This window comes from Aulostomus chinensis, chromosome 4 (genome assembly GCF_037954235.1).
Source record: "Aulostomus chinensis isolate RoL2024-O1b breed Wild chromosome 4, RoL_Achi_v1.0, whole genome shotgun sequence".
NCBI classification, from domain to species: Eukaryota; Metazoa; Chordata; class Actinopteri; order Syngnathiformes; family Aulostomidae; genus Aulostomus; species Aulostomus chinensis.
This window is the reverse complement of record NC_141323.1, coordinates 13974033-13997574: the sequence shown is the minus strand read 5'-3', so window position 1 is coordinate 13997574 and position 23542 is coordinate 13974033. Positions and strand designations below refer to the sequence as shown.

General features: G+C 42.8%; 1 protein-coding gene across 5 annotated transcripts in view; it reads right to left on the bottom strand.

The window, feature by feature from the left end:
- The window catches only part of anks1b (ankyrin repeat and sterile alpha motif domain containing 1B), a 216610-nt gene that overhangs the window by 109874 nt on the left and 83194 nt on the right, over positions 1-23542 (bottom strand). For 4 of the 5 annotated variants that reach the window (XM_086201956.1, XM_086201951.1, XM_086201952.1 and 1 more), the window contains exons 7-11: positions 19840-19915; positions 18037-18138; positions 12173-12295; positions 11285-11472; positions 5565-5696 (exon numbers count right to left, since the gene is read on the bottom strand). In XM_086201956.1, coding sequence (XP_086058082.1) covers positions 5565-5696; positions 11285-11472; positions 12173-12295; positions 18037-18138; positions 19840-19915 — 621 coding nt within the window. Of the gene's footprint in view, positions 1-5564; positions 5697-11284; positions 11473-12172; positions 12296-18036; positions 18139-19839; positions 19916-21689; positions 21908-23542 lie in introns of those variants that run through there. The other variant, XM_086201955.1, reaches the window with a different exon arrangement.

The window sequence follows — 23542 nt, the reverse complement described above, 5'->3', positions numbered from 1 at the left end:
CAATTAAGCTCATTTTGTTTGCTCTATTTAAATAACAGCAATGAAAAAGCCTAATTACGCCATCTTTGATACATAAATGACACACCAAGCAAATGTTTCCCTTATCTCTCTCTGTCACCTGTGTGTGTGTGTGTGTTTTCTCTGTTAATCCCCAGAATGTTTGCTTGCTTCAAATAATTACACACATTTATCTGGGTTGCACGACAATTACGCGACTTCTGAGGTATTTTTGGATGAAATGTCTTGTGTTAAAGTTGTGGCGTTTTTAATATTTTCTGTTCATCACTGAAGTTCCTTTTCCGCTCTCTCAAAATCTTTTGTCCGTCTTTCCTGTTTACCTCGAGGAATATGAGACATCTGAACCCGAGTGGGAAGTCAGTCTAAACACACACACACACACGCACGCACGCACGCACGCACAGTGTACAAGTGCGTGTACCCAAGGGCAGAGTGTGCATCAGTCTGTTTCAGCAGGAAGTGTATGACAGCGTCTATCAGTGTGTGTGTTAAAGGTTAAGTTGAGGAGGAAAATGCCCTGCAGCTGTTATATAAGGAATCAAAGTGACAATGTACAGACACTGATGGTAATTAAATGCACATTAAGCAACTTCTGCTCCTCGGGGTCTCTGGGACAACGGTGAGAAAAATGCTGCATTTACATCATGTAGGAAATTGTTTTAAGCCGTAATGTGGGAACAACAAAGATGCCGCAGAGAAAATGAGTTGCATCAGCCAGGATTAGTTTTTTCATGACCTTTTTTCAGTAAGAGAAAGGAAAGAGATAAAGAGGTTAGTGCTGCTAAATTACTTAAATAGCAAAGCTATGAGAAGCAGGCTCAATCTACAAAGACAGCAGTTAATTTTGATACCATATTAAACAGCATGATAGTTCCTCATTGCATAAATACAGCTAAAAAAAAAAAACTGATGAAGTCAAAAAGTAGCATGAGATCATGGGGTCTTCATTCAACAACTCAGAACAATCAGATGAAATCATGTAACGTGAAGTTGCATAATTTATTCAAATTATGTTTCATCTTTAATGTGAATTAAACACCAACGAGTTTAGCAAGCTTCTCTCTCTCTCTCTAAGCTAGCTTTAACTGAACAGCTAATTATTTTTGTCTTCTGAGGCTGTTTAGGAAGTCGGTTTGTTGAGATTTATGAGCTTAGGTGCCTGAAATCATTAAAAAGGAGTAAAGGGGAGGGAGGGGTGGGGCTGGAAAGCAAAAAAAAAACAAACTTAACAGCTAATGTAGCTAATGCTATGTCACAATTCAATTGGAGTATGTCCTTCATCAAGGTAAAGTTGCAAAAAAAACATTTTTGTATGAGTATTTTGAATGTTTTAACAATGAAAGAGCTGTTGTGTGGTAGTACAGTGCCAAGCGTGTGTAAGTCAAAGAAGTTTTACGCTTGTAACATCCCACTGCAAAAGTAAAGCAGTGTAAACGTAAAAAAAAATATACCAACCTTCTAAACAGATACTGAGGATTTATTTGGTGTATAAAATATGTTTTTCCTCTCTGATTGTGTCTCAAGAAGTGCAAGGCTGAGCATCTGGGTGCTGTCGTCTCTGCACCCAGAACGCGCTGACTCAAATTCACGGAAGGTAAAACCCATAGTGTTGATCGCTAACTGGTACATCTGAATCGTCCCTTAAATGTGGAAATATCACAATTACAGTTATTTGCAGAGCAGCTCTCGACAGCGTTGAAGAATTCAAATCAAACGTTACACTAAGCGTACCGGTTTGAACTCAAATCAAAGAGCCCAGCAGTCTCCCACTGTAGAGCTAAGTCAGCCTTTCATTTACAGGCTTATAAAGCTCTCCACATAACCCCGGCTCGCCTGGAAACACCTGTCTTTGATGTTCCTCAACATCCTCAAGAGCCCTCGTGGGTTTCTGATCTCAGGCAGTGCCAGTGCAGCACCCACCTGCCCACCATCCACCCACCCACCCGCAGCACTTTCAAAATTAACTAGGGAGAAAGAGTGAAAAGCTGGGGGGGGGGGGGTTGGGGGGCGTCTGAGTGAGTCTGGGAGAAAGGGAGACATAGAGGACAAGCGTGAAGGAATAAAAGGTGTGTGTGAATGTATGGGGAGGGTATGAAACCATGGACACGTGTGTTTGTTTGTGTATGCAGCAGCACTGTGACGCACCTGTGATGACGGTGATTGTGATTTGTCAATGGTGGACATCCCACGCCTGACATCTCATGAATTTCTGTGTTGCCTGGCAACCCTGGCGACCTCTTTTCTACATCTTTCTCTCGGCCATTAACAAACGCATGACATGTTTCTCTTTTTTTTCTATCACTCTATTTAGCTGCAAAGGTTTTTTTTTTTTTTTAAGACTTTTGTTGCAGAGGAAACCTCCTCCACATAAAAGTTTGGCGTTAAACCGCCGCTCACATGGAGATGGTGGGAGGGAACGATAGCTGCTGACAGAAATTCACAACAGGGGGAAGCTTTTTTTATGAAGGAATTTGTCATTGCTTGCCACACACACACACACACACACACACACACACACACGCAAACATGTGACAGACAATAATAATAATATGCCAAACTCATTACGTTGCAATCGTGCATTCCTTCTGCTTTTCTAGCTAATTGAATACAAAGCACACTGTCTGACAGATGTAGTGTGATTACACAGCCTCACTCAAATGACCACACATAATTCATCCAGTGTGTGCCTGATGATCATGCGCACACGCACAATACGGCACGGTGATCATTTTACTAGGGCCTCCTAAACCAAAACTGCACAATACTTTTACAACTGATCTGTTGGCTGAATTTCCCAGACGTCCATATCATCTCGATTAAAACTAATTTATTTGATATTTACATCTTGAAAAAACAGGTGGAATCATTTGTGAATGTTACAGAAAAGCCCCAAAATTCAATATAAACCACGGATGATGAGCAGAGATGAAAAGCGCTGAGAAAAAAAGACAGCTGATACGAATATCATCTCACTGATACATTTCAGAAATTACCAATATCTGCGTGGATGTTATCACTCATTCCTACTGGATGCTTCTGAATAGTTTCAACCACAGTAGCGGGGTGACTGATGTCTTCTCCTTCTCCCCTCGGGAACAGTGGTCACTGTCTAAATCACGCTCCAATTCAAAGAGTCAAATACGATGAGCAGTCACATGATAACATAAAGTTGGTTTGATTTAAAAAAAAATCTCCTGATAAAACAAGTCAATCTACTTTTGAGTTTAAGGCGAGTTCTTGCGGCAGGAAATTTTTATATAACACTTGTTAAACAGTTTGTACTGGACTGACCAAAAAAAAACAAACAAAAAAAAAGACAATGAGTACAAAGCTACACCCACTAAATGAAAAATTAATGAGGCAAAGCAAAATGATGATGAGCTAAAGAAGGATGGTAGAAAACAAGCTAAAGAATAAGGTTGACAGATCTCATGTGGGATGATAAGAACAAAGGGTGGAGATGAAAATGATGGGTGCAACTGCAGTACAATACATTTGTCACTCGGTCCATTCATCCTCAGAGGGAACACACAAGCGTCTCTCTTTATGCTTTTATGTTAATTTGGTTTATTCACAATTGCGCGGAACAAATTAGCACAGCGCTAATTTAATTAAGCTACAAAAACTCAAATTTTATCTTCTGATACATTCTGTTCCTTTGTGCCGGTGTTTTATTTAAACCCTAACGCATGTATGATGTCATATGTGGATGCATATCACACACACACAGACACACACACACACACACACACACACACTTGACCCTCTGTTGGCAGTGTGCCAGTCAGTCAGGCAAGCTGCCAGCTAAAAGGACAGGAGGGATGTTGTGTTATAAATGTCAGATGTCCTGCACGTATTTCACTGCTAAAAGCCCTCATCTACACACACTTAACCACATTTATACACACGGCACGTGAGGCTGTGAGGGGAGGGAAGAATGTGGTGATTCAGTCCTAAGAGAATGATGGAAGAGGTGACGGTAGGAAGAGTCGTTCGAACTCAAATACCCACAATTCATGCAAGATGACTTACGAAGCCTGAAGATGTCACACAAATATTGCGAGTCATTGTACTCAAGAATGTAACAGTCATTCAAATCTGAATCACGAGTTGGAAAAACTTGAGAAGAACCATCTACCCCTCCATGAAAAAATATTCTGGCCATAATTTTGAATGAGACCTTTGATTCAGAGTCACCGCCCCATCTAACCTGCAGTACCAGAGGTCTGGACGATGGAGCTGGACAAAGACAGCACTCGTCTAGAAAACGAGGTTTCAGAAGTGATGACATCAGTCGTAAGGTAACGGTGGTCACAGTAGAGGTAACAAACGGCCGTCAAGCAGACAAGAAACGTGATGTCAAACGTAAGAAATTGGGCAACGCCAAAAGCAGACGAAGATAAAGTCTGACTGTGGTCCTCAACGCTTACGCTTCTAACAGACTTGACATGATAGCTGAGATGATTATAGAAATACCAAATCTGTATTTATTTTTGATCATATTTAAATCCCATAAATTCTTCATTGATAAAATTGGATTATATTTGATTACTGGTTAAATCAAATTCCAAATCAAATGTATTTTTTTAGGCAGCATGGTGGTGCAGTGGTTTTAATACTGTTGCCTCACAGCAAGAAGGTTCCGGGTTTGAGCACAAGGTCTTTCTGTGTGGAGTCTGCATGACTTCAGCTTCCTCCCACAAGAGGGGACCAGGTTAATCCAGACTCTAAATTGACTGCAGGTGTGTCTGTCTATATGTGTTGGCCCTGCGATGGACTGGTGACCCGTCCAGGTTGAACCCCGCCTCTCACCTAAAGGCTGCTGGGATAGGCTCCACCCGCTCCACCCCCCCCCCCCCCCCGCGCGTGAGCGCGCGACCCTTAACAGGATAAGCAGTAGAAGATGGATGGATGGATTTCTTTATAGAGAAAAAAAATTCCATTTAAAAAAAAAATCTCAAAAAAGGGGAGGTCATCTTAAAATCGGCAGTGTCTTCTATTACTACCAATACGGTAATAAGTTGTAGGAATTGAATTGATAAGGTAGAAGTTAGTGAACAGTTGATACCAGACACTAACTGCACACTCTTCACACTGTAGTCAGACCCCAAATTCCCATTTATATTCTACCATGCATCCCTTTACTCCTCGATGCCAATATATTCAGTCTTCCGCTCCAGGGATTAAGCTTTCATTTGATCTTATTGGATGAGATATGTCAGCGGAATATTCCTAATTCAGAGTTCATGAACTACTCATAAAGGCAAGAGCTTCAAAAACAAGACAGATAAAGAGGTTTTAGAGATGTTATAAGCAAAGAAAAGAATGTGGAGACGGAGAAACAGATCTTCAGCAGAGAGACCAGGAAAAACCTGGTCTCTCTGGTGACGGCTGGTTCCCACGGTAACCGGGGAACGCATTCACTAGCCTGTGATTTCGGCGAATGATGAGATGATTAAGATGGAAAGATCAAAAATGCATTACAATTTACCTGAAATACAAAAATATTAATTTGTGGTTGTCAGTGTGTGCGCGTGTGTGTGTACCTGCGACAGGCTGGAGAAGCCGAGGTTGTGGCAGCCATTGCAGGGAGTCAGGGCTTCCCAGAATCCAGTTGGGCCGCAACTCTTCTCTGCCTCGTCCTCCTCCACAGCCACAGCCAGAGGCGGGGTCGGCCCCTGTGAAACAGACAGGACTGAATCACCACATGTACAGGAACAATCAATCAACCGACCATTTAGATGGTCCAATGTTATCATCGTCGTCCTCCTTCTCTTATCTGGTTGGTCCGGGTTGTGGGGGCAGCAGCCTCAGCAAGGAAGCCCAGACCGTCCTCTCCCCAGCCACTTCCACCAGCTGTTCCAGGGGAAACCCGAGGCGTTTCCAGGCCAGCCGAGAGACATAATCCCTCCAGTGTGTCCTGGGTCGGCCTTGAGGCTTCCTCACGGTTGGACATGCCTGGAAAACCTCTCGAGGGAGGCGTCCAGGAGGCATCCTCACCAGATGCCCGAACCACCTAAACTGACTCCTCTCGACATGGAGGAGCAGCGGCTCTATTCTGAGCACCTCCCGAATGACTGAGCTTCTCACCCTATCTCTAAGGGAGAGCCCAGCCACCCAGCGGAGGAAACTCATTTCGGCTGCTTGTATTCGCGATCTTGTTCTTTCGGTCATTACCCAAAGCTCAGGATCATAGGTGAGGGTTGGAACGTAGATTGACCGGTAAATCGAGAGCTTCGCATTTTGTCTAAGGTCCCTCTTTACCGCAACGGACTGGTTTAGCACCCGCATAACTGCGGATGCCGCCCCAATCTGCCTGTCAATCTCCCGCTCCATCCTACCCTCACTCATGAACAACATCCTAAGATACTTAAACTCCTCCACCTCAGGCAGGACCTCCCCCCCCCCGACCGGGAGTGGGCAGGCCACCCATTTCCGGCTGAGAACCATGGCTTCAGACTTGGAGGTGCTGATTCTCATCCCAGCGGCTTCACATTCGGCTGCGAACTGCCCCAGCAAGAGCTGGAGGTCGTGGCTTGATGGAGCTAAGAGGAACACATCATCCGCAAAACGCAGAGACGCTATCCTCCCGCCACCAAACTCTGTCAGAGGTCAAAGGTCATTGCTGGATTTTATATGTCCCGATGAATTTCATCAGTGTTTAAACGCCTGAAGGCCTAAGAAATTCTGACAATTTCAACAGGTTTTCTTTACAAATACAGCTAGAGGACAGGGGAGTGAAACCAGTCGCAATTTGTTATTTGAGGGCAGTTCAACAACTCAACGCACAACATATCACATCATAAAGTTAATATGCCAAAGTGTTTATGCATCAAACATAAATGCATACATTAGCATGTATTCAGACTGTGAGAGTGAGATAAAGCGGTGTATTTGAGAGCTTCTCCAACGCTCTGGAGTAATTCTCCGACTAGTATTGATTGTCGGCACTTTTATAGCTACAATCATGAAACGCACCTGTACTGTTCACGCAGCAACTGATTTAAACGACAACTTTCAATATTTTTTACCTCCATGAGTGACTTGTTAAGTATTTGCTAGTCCACACTAATGACAATAAGAGGCAGCGAGATGCCAAACAGTCTGCAACAGCCAATCATTGAGCAATGAATCATCTTTTCCTGCTGCTTTTGATTCCTTATTTACTTATCCGTGACAGAATATTTTCCAGAAAGTGAAGGAGGTCAGGAAAGGTTATTTCACTGCAATGCAAATCAAGAATTTTAAGTCAATGTACTGCGGTATTCAGCGCCATTGTGGGATTATGCAGACTCACTTTCAGGGAAAATTTTCTGTATGGTGCAACTCTCCAGTTAAAACTAGTCAGGACCGGAAGGTGCAGGAAGAGCGGAATAACACATACATGCAATGTCCTTTCCTGGGGCTTTTTTGGCTCCCAGGAGGCAGTCGAGCTTTGTGGCAGGAGGTGTCAGGGGGACGATACAGCCCTCCATCTGACATCTCAGTTAATCTTATGATGCAGTGGAGGATGCAGGTCATGATTCCTATATGCAGCGTCTACAAGCATCAATACAAGAGAGGACACGGGGAGACAGAGACGAGGGGGAAGAGCGCCAAGGGAGGGCTGACGATGAGAAAGAAAAACTCATCTTAGGAGGAAAGGTCTAAAGAACGAAGCCCCAGGGTAGAGAGCAGGTAACGAAAACAACGAAGCGAGGGAGGAGGACTCACAGTGGAAGGAACTCTAATGACATGAGGGTGCCAGACAGGGGGAAAAAAAACAACAACACTTAATCAAGAAGAAATGGTGACAAGCAGAAGTGAGAAAAGATACAGAGGGAGAGAAAGACAGATGGGAAAAGTGAGGAAACAGAGGTGAGAGAGGAGACAGAGACAGAAAATGAGACAGAAATCAAAAGGTCAACAATTACTCCAGATTGCACGGAGCCCTCGGCAACTCTGGAATATCGATGGGTGTAAAACAGGCTGCAGGCTGCACCCAAGAAGAAGAGGCCGATCTATTCTTTCATTACAAATCGGCCAGTCAGAGTCGCTCGTGTAGATAGAGACAACAGCTCTGAATATTCATCACTGAGGCATGACGGATCATTTCTATTTGTGGGAAACTGCTAACAGGGCTACATTTTGGAGAATGTGAGACTACTTTGAAAGGATGATTAACTGATTTCAGGCTCGTCATGTTTGTTTAACTGGATTTGTAATGAGTAGAAGAGTATGAACTGATTTAAACCAGGACAATATCATCCTGCATTCAAAATATCCACTTCCTGCTTCAAGAAAATTAATATTTAGATTCACTAATAAAGGAAGAGATTACATATATTTATATTTCTGTATAAGTGTGACAGAGATGGATGCCCCAAATAAGACTTATGATAAAAAATGAATTACTAGATGATTGATCTGTTACATGGCGGCACAGTGGTGCAGTGGTCAGCACTGTCACCTCAAAGCAAGCAGGTTCCTGGTTCGAGCCCCAGCCCCAGCGCGGGTCTTTCTGTGTGGAGTCTGCATGTTCTCCCTGTGCCTGCATGGGGGCCAAGGTTAATTGATACTCTAAACTGCCCGTAGGAGTGTGAATGGTTGTTTGTCTCTATGCGTTGGCCCTGCCATGGACTGGCGACCCGTCCAGGGTGAACCCTGCCTCTCGCCCGAAGGTTGCTGGGATAGGCTCCACCCCCCGTGACCCTTACCAGGATAAGAGGTAGAAAATGGATGGCTGGATGATCTGTTACATATCCTTATTAACTGACATCATAATTTTCAAACAAAAGGTTAGTTTTACAGTGTCAAATTATCTTAATCTTACAAATATATGTGCCTAAACCAGCAACATTAGCTTTCAGGGCCTTGTTCAGGGATGGCACACGTGTTGAGCACGCAGGACACACATGTGTTCTGTCCACACGCCACATTCATGCCATCACTGCTCAATTTACACACAGCGGCTACCAAGGTGACGTACGAAGCCCACATTCTTCATCTGTGTGCACTGCTGTGTGTTTTGACATGTTTTATTCATGTGTAATGGACACAGCGAATCACATAATGACTTTGGCCACATGTAGAGACAGTCGCCTGGGGATACACACACACACACACACACACACACACACACACACACAGAAGGTCAGTAATAGAATACAAATTGGTACTTAGAGGAAGGGAGGGGGTGCACACTAGATGGAGTGCAATAATTACAGACTAAGTGAGCAAAGGTGTGTGTCTCCATCATATGTTCCTGCTGCGGTGTGTGTGTGTGCGTGTGTGTGTGTGTGTGTGCGTGTGTGCATACGTGTGTAAACATGCTCGGGCTTGAGTTTCATACTGAGCAGCTATTGATCAGTGTCACAGTATTGCCTTCACTCAGATGGACTGTACGTGTGAGCGGCTGCAGGTGAGCGAGAGAAAGATTGGAGGAAAAATAGAAAGAGACGTGTTGGAATGGGGGAAAAGCAAGAAGCGCAGAAAGTCCCATTTCTTTGGATGCTTCTGGATGTGTGTGTTTTTGTCTGATTGCATGTAGTCTCAGGTGGGGGTGAGGGTGGGGGGGTCATTGTGATAGATGACCTCCGTGTCCTGTGGCGAGTCTACCAGTGGAATTGAAAATTGCTCAGGGCCTTTTGGTCATACTGTCTGCTGCTGATTCTGATAAAAGTCTGCGGCTTCCTTCAGTCCTGGACTTCAAACCAATAAGATCTAATCAGGATGTTGTTGTTTTTAACTTTCTGTGGGTGTGATTGAGAGAACACAAACTAGTGAAGTAATTACTATTCCCGACAATTCTCAAGGAAAAGCACATTGTTGGAAAAAAAGAGAGAGGGGAGGACAAGCATGACCGTGCAGGCTGGGAAGGGCTGTTCAAACACAAGTCAAGATTATAATTCTAAACAAGTGCAAGCAAACAGCAAACAGAAGCTGTTGTGTTCCAGCAACTGGTGAATGCTCCATAAGATACTGGGAGGCGTTAGCCTATGTGACACTGCCCTCTGTTGTTGAGACAGGTACAGTACAAGTACTTGTTCCAGAGCACAAAAATACAGAACAATACACATCCAAACCCTTTGTAGTATGTTACAAATGTCTTAATTCAAATCTAATAAGCTAAATGATGCAGCGGCGGCGGGTTTATTTCCTGGATCTCAAAAGGAAATTCAACGTTTAAAAGTAACACATGAACTGCAGGTAGATGGTGTGAAAAAGAACGTCCTCCGGATTATTTTGAACGCTGTTAAATGTCAGACTTCATCTTGAATTGGCTCGTATTGAGGGTTTGTGTTGGCTGCTGTGTAACAGAGTCAAGCTCAGGTGTTTACGTGAGGTTTTATGAAGTTCTTATAACTTGAGGGCTTTGGGGAGTGGCTCAGGTGGTCGTGTAGCCGTCTGGTAATTGGAGGGTTCAATCCTGAGCAAAACACTGAATCTGGTGACATCTTTGTGCAAATGTGTAAAACTGGCAGCTTACACAGCAACTTGAATGTAGGAATGCATTGTAAAGCCCTGTTAGAGGTCACTGCAACAGTAATGCGTATTTACTATCAGAAGCCCAGAATGCAGTAAACATTTTTTAAAAAAGGGAAGAAATTGAACCTTTATATATCAAATGGAGAGATTTGATGGATGTAAATGTACTGATTATACAGGTTTGAGGGACCCAAAAACAACAACAATGACAAAAAACAGACTGCTTATATGTTATTCTTTGTGAATGCTAATTTCAGGCAAGACAGTGGATGAAAAACCTTTTGGCCAACATTCTGGCTAAACGCTGTGCACTTCTGGAACCCATATTCTTGTCTATATCCTGATCACGGACAAGTTTAGTAAAACCGAGTAAACTGAAAGCACACCCTCTCATTTTATGTTTAAAAGTATTCTGATTGCTACATTTTAATAAACTACAAGTAATATAGGTCCTTCTATTAGGCATTCTTTGAACAAGCATCTTTAAAAGGTATTTTCATTTTGCATACACAGTCCTCAGAGTGTTTCCTACTACTACTATAACACATCCTGAAACCCATCTTTTTGACATCAGTCAAGAGCAACAGCAAGCGTGAACAAATCATGTGATTTGGCGGAGACAGAAACTTTGCGCTGTGTTTTCAGGTCTGGTTCACCTACCAACAAAAACATTTGTATATGTGACAAGTTCTGACTTCTTAGCGAAGCGTGACTCTGCAGTTGCAGACATTTCTTGTGACAAACAGAAGATCAAACACCTTCAGATACCCCAAATCTCTGTAATAACGGAGACTCGTACCTTGCCGACTCGAGTCAGGGTGCCGTTGGGTCGATCTGGGCGGTCTTCATCTGAGAGGCGTCCGCTGCCGAAGCTGTCCATGGAGTGGGAGGAGATGGTATGGCAGAGCTCCTCAAAGGAATAGTCTCTATCCCGACACTTTTTAATCTCGTGGAGAAGTTTGGACAGCTCGCTCGTTACAGCATCGTCTGAGATGGAGAAGAGAGGAGGAAGAGTGAAAAGAGATCTAGTGCAGAGACACAAGTCTGCAAAAATTAAGCCTATAATGTCTTTGACATTGATTGTGAGGAATGGAGCTCAAACTGACCTTGGCAGAGACTGATTTTTTCCTTTGAAACCATCAGGGAAGGTTGGAAGAGAATCTTGTTTCCAAATTTTGATCTAAACTACCAAGTCACATTGTACAAGCAGACACGATCCTCTGCTCACCAGATTTGTCACCAGGGACAGAACTTATTATAGAAAACACTCCAACTCTGTTTGAAACTGCTGACATGTTGAAAGTTGCTCTCTCAATTATTTTATGTCCTCTTGCAATGTCAGGATGAGAACACAGGGGGCAGTGCTGGACAGAGTAAATCTCCGCTGTTCAGTCGGGCAGTAGCACTTATTATCCACTAGAGGAGCTGTTCTCCACACTGGATCCAAATCTATTTTTGCTTCAGATCATTTCAGAGGTGTATTTCTTCTAAAAGGTGCACCAAAAACCACAGTAGTCAGTCAAATGTTTTTGATGTCTCATATAAAGTGTATTGTAAGATTTGAGATGGATTCATTTCTGAAAGTAAACTCTTTGTCGAAGCTCATCTGGAAATTTTTTTTTGGCATAAAACATAGAAATTTGTCTTTTGAGTCACACTGTAAAAGCGATGCATTGTTTGTACTCACTCTTGTGTCTGAGGGAGGGGGAGGCTGAGGGTGAGGGGACAGAGGTTCGAGGCGCAGGGATGGGACACTTGCGGACAGGCTCGTCCACAATACTCCGTCTCTCCATGTCATCCATCACATATTCTACAGAGAAAAGGGTGAGGGCGGGGAGACAGACAAGATGTGATGAGAAGGGAAAAACGAGGGAATGTGTCAAGGGGGGGTACAGGACGAATGGCAAGACAAAAACAAACCGGAAGAAGAGTTTGATGTGATGGTGGCAGCAAGAGGAGGAGGGAGACGAGTGGAGGAAAAGCATTTGAGAGTCATTTTACCGGATCAATACACTAGCATGACCGTCAGCATCGTAAACAGCTTGTGCTGCACTCAATTGGCACTTTTCCCTGCGCCACAAATTCACAGCCACTAACAGAGCATCAGTGGTGGGAGGGTGACTTAGATCCAGATGATAGATTTCATGCCCTGAAATGTAATTTGTTCCATTAGATTATTCAAAAGTGAGTAACTTCATTTGGATCACTTCAACATTGTCTTACATTGTTATTGAATTTGAAATTCTGAATGGCACTCACACAATACTGCTATATTCCACCAATGAAGACCTAGAGTCCCCGATGGTGAAATTTTGTCTGACACAAAACAAGACAACACTTTGATCCCCTTTTTACGTTTTCACGAGTAAACAAGTAAAACTATGTAGTATAGCTTTGTTCTCTTTGCTGCACTGAAACTATTACTCTTAAAATAAAGATGGTGCCAGAAAAGACTTGATGTGCCTGACAAATGACAATGAGATGCTAAAAGAAACTGCACAGGGCACAGATGCTCGTATAGATGCTAGCCTGATGCTACCCAAAAACTGTAGTTCTAAAAAAAGTTGTTTCTGTGTTTCTTGACATATATCTAAGTATATATGATAGGACATATTGGAAGTGAATACAAATAAAATACCTACGATGCATACTTTAAGCTGGCTTGTCTCCACATGATTGTTTGTTCGTTAGACTTGAAAGCTAACTACTACGCCAGCAATGCTAATCCATTCTGCAGTCAGCCAGCATTTGCTAATTAGCAAACCAACAGCAAACAAGCTGTTAGACTACAACATTGTTTCTAACTTCATTGTGAATTAAGGCAGGCTTAAAAATATTCCTGTAAATGGCCTGAAATGTTAATGAGCAGAATCTTGGGAGAGGCTAGAAGAACATAAAGGTGAAGGTTAGCCTATTCATACTTTGTAGGCTGTACATCGATTACACTCAATCAGCTTTTCATGAAAAAAACACATGGGAAAAAAAGGAAAGGACAGCAGCTGAACAAAAGGTTTTGAGCTCTTGAAAGAAGCACGGACAAAGACTTGAGAGCAAACTGTTCCCTCTATCGCAACATCTCCGCCATTATGGAGGGAAAACATGGTCAGATAAATTGGCAAAATGTAGTATTTTGCCAAGGACTCCAAAACTTCTTCCAGGCTAGATTTTCTTCTGTGCTGTTTCGATTGAAGTAGTCAATCCAAAATTGTGGCAGTGCCGTTGTTAAAACACATTTGCTACAGTTCTGGTTGTATGTTTTGATTTTTTTTTGTCACTTTGTTTTCTCGTTTGGGAACTAGTTTGTCACTTTCTACAACAGTCTATTTGCATAATGAGGCATTAGAGGCTGGAAACTTACAATCAGAATCTAGATTCCCTGTACAGTCCTAATGAGGACCCCTGATAATGTCTTCGAAAACGTGTGTGTATGCGTTTTGGTCCACGTGTACGGCTCTGCATTCACACACACAATGGCAAACTGTGGTATTGAGTACAGGAATGTGCGGCAGAATCAGAAAGTATTAAAACGCTTGATACTTTTATTCATACATCAAAAACACAGCAGAGGACATGCAGTACAGCCTCTGCTACTGCTCAGTACTGCACCGTATTGTACTGGACTACATAGCCAGCTGCTGCTGGCAGTTAAAAAAAAAGAAAAGAAAAAAGAGAAATGATAATGAATTGGATTAGTCGTCAAATCAAATGAGAATCTATTCATGACGAGGTGCCTGCAGCAGCAAGAAACCCCTCAGCTAGCAAAATTGAGTAAATGACAGGTCTTTTTTTTTGCTGTGTGTGTGTGTGTGTGTGTGTGTGTGTGTGTGTTTGTGTCCTTTTCCATCTCCTCTCCAACAGGAAATGGCATGCAGCTGATCTTTTCACAAAGTCACAGCTGTGTCCTTTCTCTATCTCACGTCTCTCTCTCTCTCTCTCTCTTCTTCTCCGACTGAAACACACGCTCGTTTTTTTTTCTTCAGAAAGTCCAAATCTTGGTTTTCAGCTCAGCTTTACTGAAGTGAGATCTTGTTGATAGCGTTCCAGATCGATATCGAAGACTGCATCAAGCGCCAAGTGGCCTATTCAAGAAGCATTTCCCTTCTCCGTTCAACGGTGTCTCATTTTGTGTTTGTGCATACGTGTTCGCTCCATGTGTGATAATAAGGTTCTTTTTTTTCTTTTTTTATTTCACACTGCTCAGTGTGTGAGCAGCAGAAATCAGGATGCTGGATGGAGTTCAAGGCATTTAGCTGCATGAACCTCTTCAGCAATTCAGACCCATCTGGCCAGCTGGTATAAACTCAGCGGAGATCCCAAAGATACTAATTATGTCAGACTGATGCACAAGGCCTTTAAAACGCTGCCGTTTGACAGAGTGCTGCAGCTATACATAACAAGGAGTATCGGGAGTCAATGCAGCTCTCGAGCAAACTAGCTTCAAGCTAATGGAGGATAGGGTTACTGCGTGGAGCGCAAAAAGCAGAATTAATTCACCTTTTGGGACGCTTTGGGTTTTGAACAAGATGTAGAGGCAATACGACACACGGAGGATGTGAATGAGCTTGTGAGGGAGGCCGGTTCTACAGTCGGAGCTAAACTGGACAATCAGGAGGTTGTCGCAGAGGAGAGGAAGAGTAGGAAGCTGGGAGGCATCCTCAAGAACTTCTCCCATCCTCTATGATAAGGTGAGGATGAGAAGTATCAACAGACTATTTATTGATAAATATTTATAAATTTACTGTATGGACCGCACATATGCGAACTTACTCAATTTATATATTTATAGCCTTTAGGTCTTCGGAGCCGGCTTGATAGAACTTTCCATTTCTCTTCTTATTGTCAAAACACCTTCCTGTATTTGACAGCTTTTGATGCAACAGCATCTGAATATTCCTCCAGGGGTTCATGAAAGTTGATCTTATTCACCACGTTCATTTTATGATGTAGGTTTTAGCAAACATATTTGTACAGTAGTGTTTATTACGTCCGCTGATGAGGTCACGTGATCACCGGCAACAGTGATATTTAGCGAGACATTTTTGAAAATAAATAAATGAAAGCATTGATCTAGATGAACTTCTGTGGAGAGATATGTAATATTACAAGGGACAAGTGAGGAGCTTTCGGAGGCTATCTGGATCCGATTGCAGATTTGAGCATATTTTGATTAGATTTATGCTTTTCAATACCCTCCCAAAGACCGCATTGATCATAAATCTGATCAGTGATTCAGAAGAACAATTTATGGCGGATGGACAGAAGATTTAGCAGCAGAATTTGATGATATGTTTACAATCTGCATGAATATAAAGCTCCTTGGTGGAGTTACACACTCCCCGGGTTGCTTTCTTTTTTTGGAGCAGTTTCTAGTCTTCGAATGGAAAAATGTGGTTCTTTAGGTTCTTGAAAGCGGACCTGAAAACAGCTAATTGCTTTAGCTGAAATGAGTTGATGAAATTGGCGAGAAAGAACTGAAACAGGAAGCTTTAAGGTGCCAAAACACTCTGCAACACGAAAGGATCATGTTGAGTCTGGTGATAATTCTCTGCGAATCACTTTACCCCGACACCCTATATATACGCCGGATCTGTGTATCATGAGGCAGCAGCGATGGTCGCAATCATTCTCTCATCACATGACAACGGTCCTCCAGGCTTTTAGAATGACAAAATCTCAATGGAGAAGATGCCATTTGTGCCGTGGGGCCCGATGAACAAACCCAGCCAGTGCAGCAGCCTAAAACCTCTGCTACACACCGCTTACATAACGCTTCACACACATCTCCTTTGCATTTCAGGCGATAAACACTCTTTTGATCCATTGTTAAGGAAGAATATTGATTAGCGCGGCGGGTTTAAGGTGAAATACAAGATGTTAACAACTTCTAACAAGGTAGGTCGGGATGGTTTTGACCTACTTTTTTTTTTTAATTCTGAAAAACAATTATCCCTAAATTGCTCAGCTCTTTGCAAGAGTTCTCCCTGGGCTCTGTGTGTTGCACTGTAGTTGAGACCGACTCACTGTTAGTTTTGGCTCTGACACATTCTCATCCCTCTATCCCTCCATCCCTCTCTGCCTTTATCTCTCTCTTTCTCTTGGAATCATCTGTAACTACGTGCCTCACATACACCCAGAGATTACACAAGGACAGATAGTGAAAGTCTCCAAGCCACAGATTACAACGTCCATACGGAGCCTCGTAATCACCTCAGGACAACACTGGCGCGCTGTCTTGTCTCTGGGTCTCCGGGGGACCGCAGACCAAACGCACACTAACAATCACTGGTCACACGCAAAACACAGGGACGTAAACACGGGAACAAAAACAGGCTTTTTAATGGCAGGAAGAAGATAAAGATGACTGGAGAAAGCAGGTTGGTTTAAATAAACAATGTATTTTTAGTCGAAATGTGCTGTCACTGTACGAATGTAGGATTATGTAATGGAGGACGCTTAAGGCTCAACAAAAAAGAAAACAGTCCGTTCTCACAACATAAAAGCAACTCCTTTCCCCTCCCAAGATAACGTGGCTTCTCCCTCCAAGTAATAAGATAATTCGGTCTGTTAGAACATTCAATTCTCGGCAAACCTTCACCAACTCCTCTGATGAGTCTAACGCACAAAGCGTTTTGAACTCCCTCTCATGCACAGAAATCCTGTTTTAACTGGAAAATGTTCAAAATCTTGCTTCTTTGCATCTTAAAAGCACCAAGCGGCCGACTGCATTTCCACTATAATGAAGTCCATATGATCTGGATTCATAAAATAAAAACAACACAGACAACACGGTCCGCATGATGCTTTTAAATGAAGTGATGGATGCAAAACTGCACGGCACCCTGGAGTCCTGCAGTAGCTGTGGGATTTACTCATCTGGTCTAATCTGGAGGCAAATCAATCGATCATGAAACATCAAAAACCGCCACTTCCTCATTCAAGCGCAGATGTTGACCAAAAAGCAAGAAGAGCACAAAGCAGAGCGCCCCTGAGTAGTGAACTTCATACAAGGAAAATCATTGTGGCTTTTTTTTTCTTCTTCTTTTTGTAATAACACAATCAAGAACTTTGTTGGCTATTGTTGTGGTGGTAAGAACAATAATAACAATAAAAAAAACTCCAGCAAGCTGACTTGAAGAAGGAAACCTGTAGAGACTACCTGTTGCAACCATAGCAACCAGCTACGTTCCAGAGGCCTGCTGCAGAGTACAACAGTTCTGATTTGATTGCAAGACAAATTAATCACACAAAAGTCAGTAAATCCAGATCATATTGAGTTATTTTCTCTTGTGATTTTGTGAATGTGATGAATTGACTCCAAACATTATGTATATTCATACCTACACACTCATATTACACCATAAACACTGAGACAAAAGAAAACTGCTTAACTTCATGGCCAGATTATGAATAATTTAATATATCTGAATGTATTAAACGCACCCAAATGGAGATGATGGTTCAAATAGAGCCTTGAGCATAGTGTTGGTGAGTGTCCTCACAAAGACAATTACACCACCAGTGAGTGTGCGTGTGTATGTGTGTGTGTGTTACCTTGGATAAGAGCAGTGATCTGCTGGGATTTCGGTGCAGGATGTTCTCTCAGGATCTCCAGGGCTGTTCTACCGTGGCTATCTCTCAGATTGGTGTCGATCCCTGAAACACACACATGCACGTGCACGCACACACACACACACACACACACACACACACACACACTATATTGATGCGCATGAACAACAAGGCAAAAGTGAGGTAAAGGTCAGCTCACAACACTCATGACTTTGGCTAACAAGCTAAACGTGCAAAAAGAAATTCAGCTACAGCCGGGGCACACAGACCCCCCCACCCCCCACCCACACACACGCTGACTGTAATCCCAATCTGCTTACACACCCACACAGACACCAAACCCCTGTCAGCAAAAGATGAATGAGACACAGACTTAGGATTTTATTAATTCATGAAAACGATTTCCGAAACGTCTCAGACCCAAGTTTCTCCTCGACACACACTCACTCTCTAACACTGCTGCTAATTTGCAATCCCAGACAGTCACACGATGACGAATGCTTGCAAACAGCCACGCACAAATTAAATTCTCAGCACAGCGACTGCACTCATAGAAAACAGACAGGGAAGAAGCTCCAGAACCATGTACACGCGCAGGGGAAAAAACAAAACAAAAGAAACACACACACACACACACACACACACACACACACACACACACAAAAACACCACTTCACCGATGAGTCTCAAACATAGCGTTCACCTTACTGCTCTGGTCTCTGGGGCCTTTTCCCCCTCGAACAGAAGATCATACGGCACGTGAAAATTAAATGTTATGCCAGCGACTCTTCGCTGCAGGTCATGAACAAAAAGAAAAAATCCTTAAGAAATGAGAGAAAGCGTATTACCTTCCTCTTTTGGGGGATTCTTATTACTCTAATTGTAGCGTTCTTTATTACTCCCAGTTTAAGGGAATTACTCTCATTTCGAGGTTTTACTGCAAAAGGTGCGACATCATAAATTCACTCACTGTAAAAATGAACACTGACGCTTAACTGTTAAGCACAGCACACATCCATTCTTCTCAGTTAAAGCTGAGTTATTCATCCTTGATCGATAAAAGCTAGTAAAAGGAACGCTGACTTGGAGTTGTTTACTCTAAACACTGATTTTTAAAGGTCCAAGCTAAACTTCCGACACTTACAAACCATTTAACTAACAATATTTATGGTGTGCCAAGTGTGAATGACAACAAACCTCTTGCTGCCACTACTTCAACCAGACGCAACATTGCTGACACCGACTTTTATGGGGTTAATCAGGCCAATACAGCCCCTGTTGATTCAGGATGTTAATAAAATTGAGGCCAAAAGAACAAGGCCACCCACAACAAGTCCTCCAGGAGACAGGAAGTACAAAAGGAAAGAGGATGGAGGGTGGCCGTGGTATCAAAGCAAAACCTCATCCGCTCTGAATATAAACATGCAAGATGTTAATTTTCCATGTTTCTTTTATTTCAAGCTATAAATACTTGTATGTTTACATTTTTGTACATGCAAAATGACAATAAACAAACATAACTTTGTAATATTAGCTGCCACACCCTCAGCCAATAACACAGGGACTTCGTATACAGCTATCGAATTCAGTGACATCCTCAAAAAGAGACATAGGAGAAGAGTATCCAGTTTAACATTCAGCTCCTCTTTACTGATGGGAATGAAGGGATGAAATGACCAAAAATCTGGAGAATCCAGTCGCAGGTTTAAAGTAGGAATGGACGCAAAGGAAGAAAACACACAACCAAGGAAACGCACAGTTTGTGAATGCAGTTTTCAAGCCCACCTGAGTCAAGGAGAAGTCGAACTACATCCATCTTCCCAAAGAGAGCTGCCTCATGGAGGGCGCTGCCATTCTCTGTCTGAGAGACAGAAAGAGTGCGTGTTAATATTCCTGCATTTCAACAATTGCAAACTGTGACAAAAATAGAAACCAGAGACAGATGTGGAGAGGAAAAGTATGACAAAAAAATAAAAAAAATAAGCACAGGGATTAAATGGGCCGATAATATTTGGATACATAAGATCTCTCGTTCACTCCTGCTGTTGAGATTCAGAGAGATTTAAAGTCACTCAGCGCAAGAGAAACACTGATTTCATACCAGCAGAAAAGCAGCAGGAGCCAGTGAACTGTCCCAATCTCCATTTGTTGGCCGGTATCAGCCACCAAAGCAACTGATGATAATATTAGAGGCATGACGCAACACATGGAAACTAGCAGAGGGAGAGCCCTGGTGAGGGCCGCATCCCAGGTTTGATAAGAGGGGAGATTAACAGCTGAGGACCCAGTGCTAGAAAATACAGCTGAACCACCAAGCAAAGGTTTGCCGCAGGTTTGATTTTCAAGACACATTAGATGATGTGCAGAGGAGATAATGTTACGCACGGCTGTAGGAGGCGGCGCAGCAGGTCGGCCCATTGTTAGACCATCAACCAGCAAAGAAATGGAGACACTCTTGAGAAATTAGCTTCGTTTGGACAAGTTGTAATTGTTCTTTTGTGCCAACTGGTATTGAACACGTTGCACGCTGTGTGGAGATGAAGACAAAATCTAAGAATGTAGTGTCAGCACAGGAATATTGGAGAGTTCATGATACAGAGCTTATTCAAAGTAGGGGTTTCCAGCTCACTTTTTGCATATTTACTTTTGGGGGGGGGGGGGGGGCGAAAGACAAAAACTACCTTGAGCAACTTTCTCATAAAATTTGGCGAAATGACTTTGCAAATTTGGATTTAGCTGTTTATTTGAACCTTTTCTAATTGTGTGTAAATGTGTGTCTAAATAGAAGTGTGTGTGTGCTGGTAGAAGTCTGTGCCTAAACCCATGGAGCAGCTCTCCAAACTGGCAGAAGGAGATGCTGGGACGATATGTGTATCCTTGCCAGTGAGCCTCTATTCAGACCAGAAGAAAACTCGACCATCTCATCCTTTCAGCTGCTAGTCAAAGCTGGTGAACATTGTTGATAGCTGGAATGATAGTGAACTCTTAAACTGAGTCAGCATTTCTAGCTTTCTTACGGTAGGAACGGATGCCCAACGTTCTCGCAATATACTGCCATCTACTGCTTAGAAATATGAGATATAGAACTCTTGATGCTGAGATATCCGAAGGTGGCATTTTCCTCCTGTTGTACCAAACAGTTCACTCTGTCACAGACCGCTGGATGTTTCCCTTTTATACAGCACACAGGGATAATGTGATGTAGGGACCCAGAAGAAAATGCAACACAATGGTGATCACCGTTTTATCATGAATGCAGAAAAGATTTCCTGCACTTTTCAAGGTCAAAGAGAGAAATAAATGCTATACTTGCTGTGTCTGTTTCTCATGCCAGTACAGCCGTACAGCTTTAGCCGTATTATTCCAATTACGTACTGAACCTAATGTGCTGTACATCTTGCTAGAGGCAAATACCCATCAGGGACACTGAAGAGTTGAACTTGAAGCCATACTCATGCAACCCAGATAATAAACACTCATGTCGCAATATGCATGCTGAATATGTTGTATCCTTCATGGTTGGCTTCCTTACAACAGATGAAGACCGAGACTGAGCCAAACTACGGGACTTAATGAAGACAAATTGTTTGGACGACAGCCAGGTCTGCTGGGAATTTCAACTCGACTCAACTTACTGTGGCTTTTCTGTTTCCTCTGCGACAAAAAGCGTCATCACCACAAACAGGGACTGAAGGGGAGATGAGCCAATATGCCAGACGCAGCAAATCCTACACCCTCGAAAAGGTCAAAAGGTCCGGTTCTCTTAAGGAGAATTTCACACGTTTAAATCTTAAAAGAAAATAGACAATTGGTCACATTTGCAGCTTAACCGACTGTAAAACACCGTGGAAGTCCAGCCTACAGTGCGTATATTCTCTCACCCAGAAGTGGAGGAAGGCAAGAGAGCAGGAAATGATCCACCCCCTTTGCAGCATTCACACACACCCCATTTGCCCTCTGAACCTCACTCCCTCTGGTCATCTATACCACTTCCCTTCTTGTTTCCCATGGCGATTGTGTGATGATGTCAAGAGGAAGCAAGAAAGGCGATTGTCACTCTCCAACAGTTTCCAGGTATTGAAAGAGGCAGAGGACTTTGTTTCAGCGCTACAAGCAGAGATGAAGCCACAGTGTATGATGCTGCTATGAATGCAACTGCTCAGACCACTTAGAAAAGTGTGTTTATGGGAGTATCTTTAAACTTTTGCCCTTTACTGGCTACGTGCCCACCAAGCAGCAGGTTCCTCCAGTGGGATTTCCCTTCATTATTATGGAAACAGAAGAGCGACCAGAGATGGAGAGACATAGAAAGACGGGAGAGAGAGAGACACTGTGCTTCGATTAATTATTCATTCACTTGACTCCAATTACTGACCTGTACTATCATTCTCTCTCTCAAGACACACACACACACACACACACACACACACACACACACACACACACACACACACACACACAAAGTACTTTCCATTGGGGATGAGGTGGCCATCTGTCAGACCCTTCCAGCATCCACTAAAGCCTGCATGTGATCCTAATTCATATGAGAACTTCTGTCACAAGTTAAAGGGAAGGTTCACAATTACGAGCTAGCCGGTGTGACAGGTGCCTCGGACACTGAAACATTTGGCCTGATCTGACCAGGAGGTTCAGATTCAGATAAAAAAAAACTGAACTTCAGTACGGTTCATTTGCAGTCTGACATCACCGTGTAGGATGGTTTGGACCAATTAGAGCAGTGGTTCTCAAACTTTTCCCAGTGATGTACCCCCTTTGAAATAATTTTTTAGTCAAGTACCCCCTGACGCGCACCAAATATTCTTGGTGGAAAATAAAGGAGGTACAGTACTGTGCCATCAGTGTCTGATTTATTGAAGTTAAACAACTTGTATCAATGATTTGCTAGCGTTGGCTAATTTCTCCCCGCAAAACAACACGGTGCCTTGGGTGCCTACTTTCGGTACTTCGTCGGCTATGGTTTCGCCTTCTTTTTCACTTGTTTCTCTGTATCTTCAGCAGCATCGCCACTGCACTTGAGCCACATCTCCATCATCATCATCATGGCAACGGCAGGTTATTGACAAGTGATGCTGGATCAATGGGTCAAACTAACTTGGTTTGGGGAGAGTCTGTTTTTTTTAAGGATATTATGATTGAATACTGAATATAAAATTCAGTGTATAAGCATACATTTGTATATTATCGAACTTTTCTAATATAATTATTTCTCAAGACTTAATCATTTTTAAGATTACTGCTTTTTTAAAATATATATATTTTTGTAAAGCTTCACATACCCCCTGGAGTACCTCCACGTACCCCCAGGGGTACGCGTACCCCCATTTGAGAACCAGTGAATTAGCGGAACCTGAGACAGGCTAGTAGTCACCAACTTACTGTAAAAATGAAAGGGGTACAAAAAAAAAAAAGAGTAGCATGAGGACAAACCAGATAAAAGTATTTCCTTGAAAGAAAATGAATCTATTCT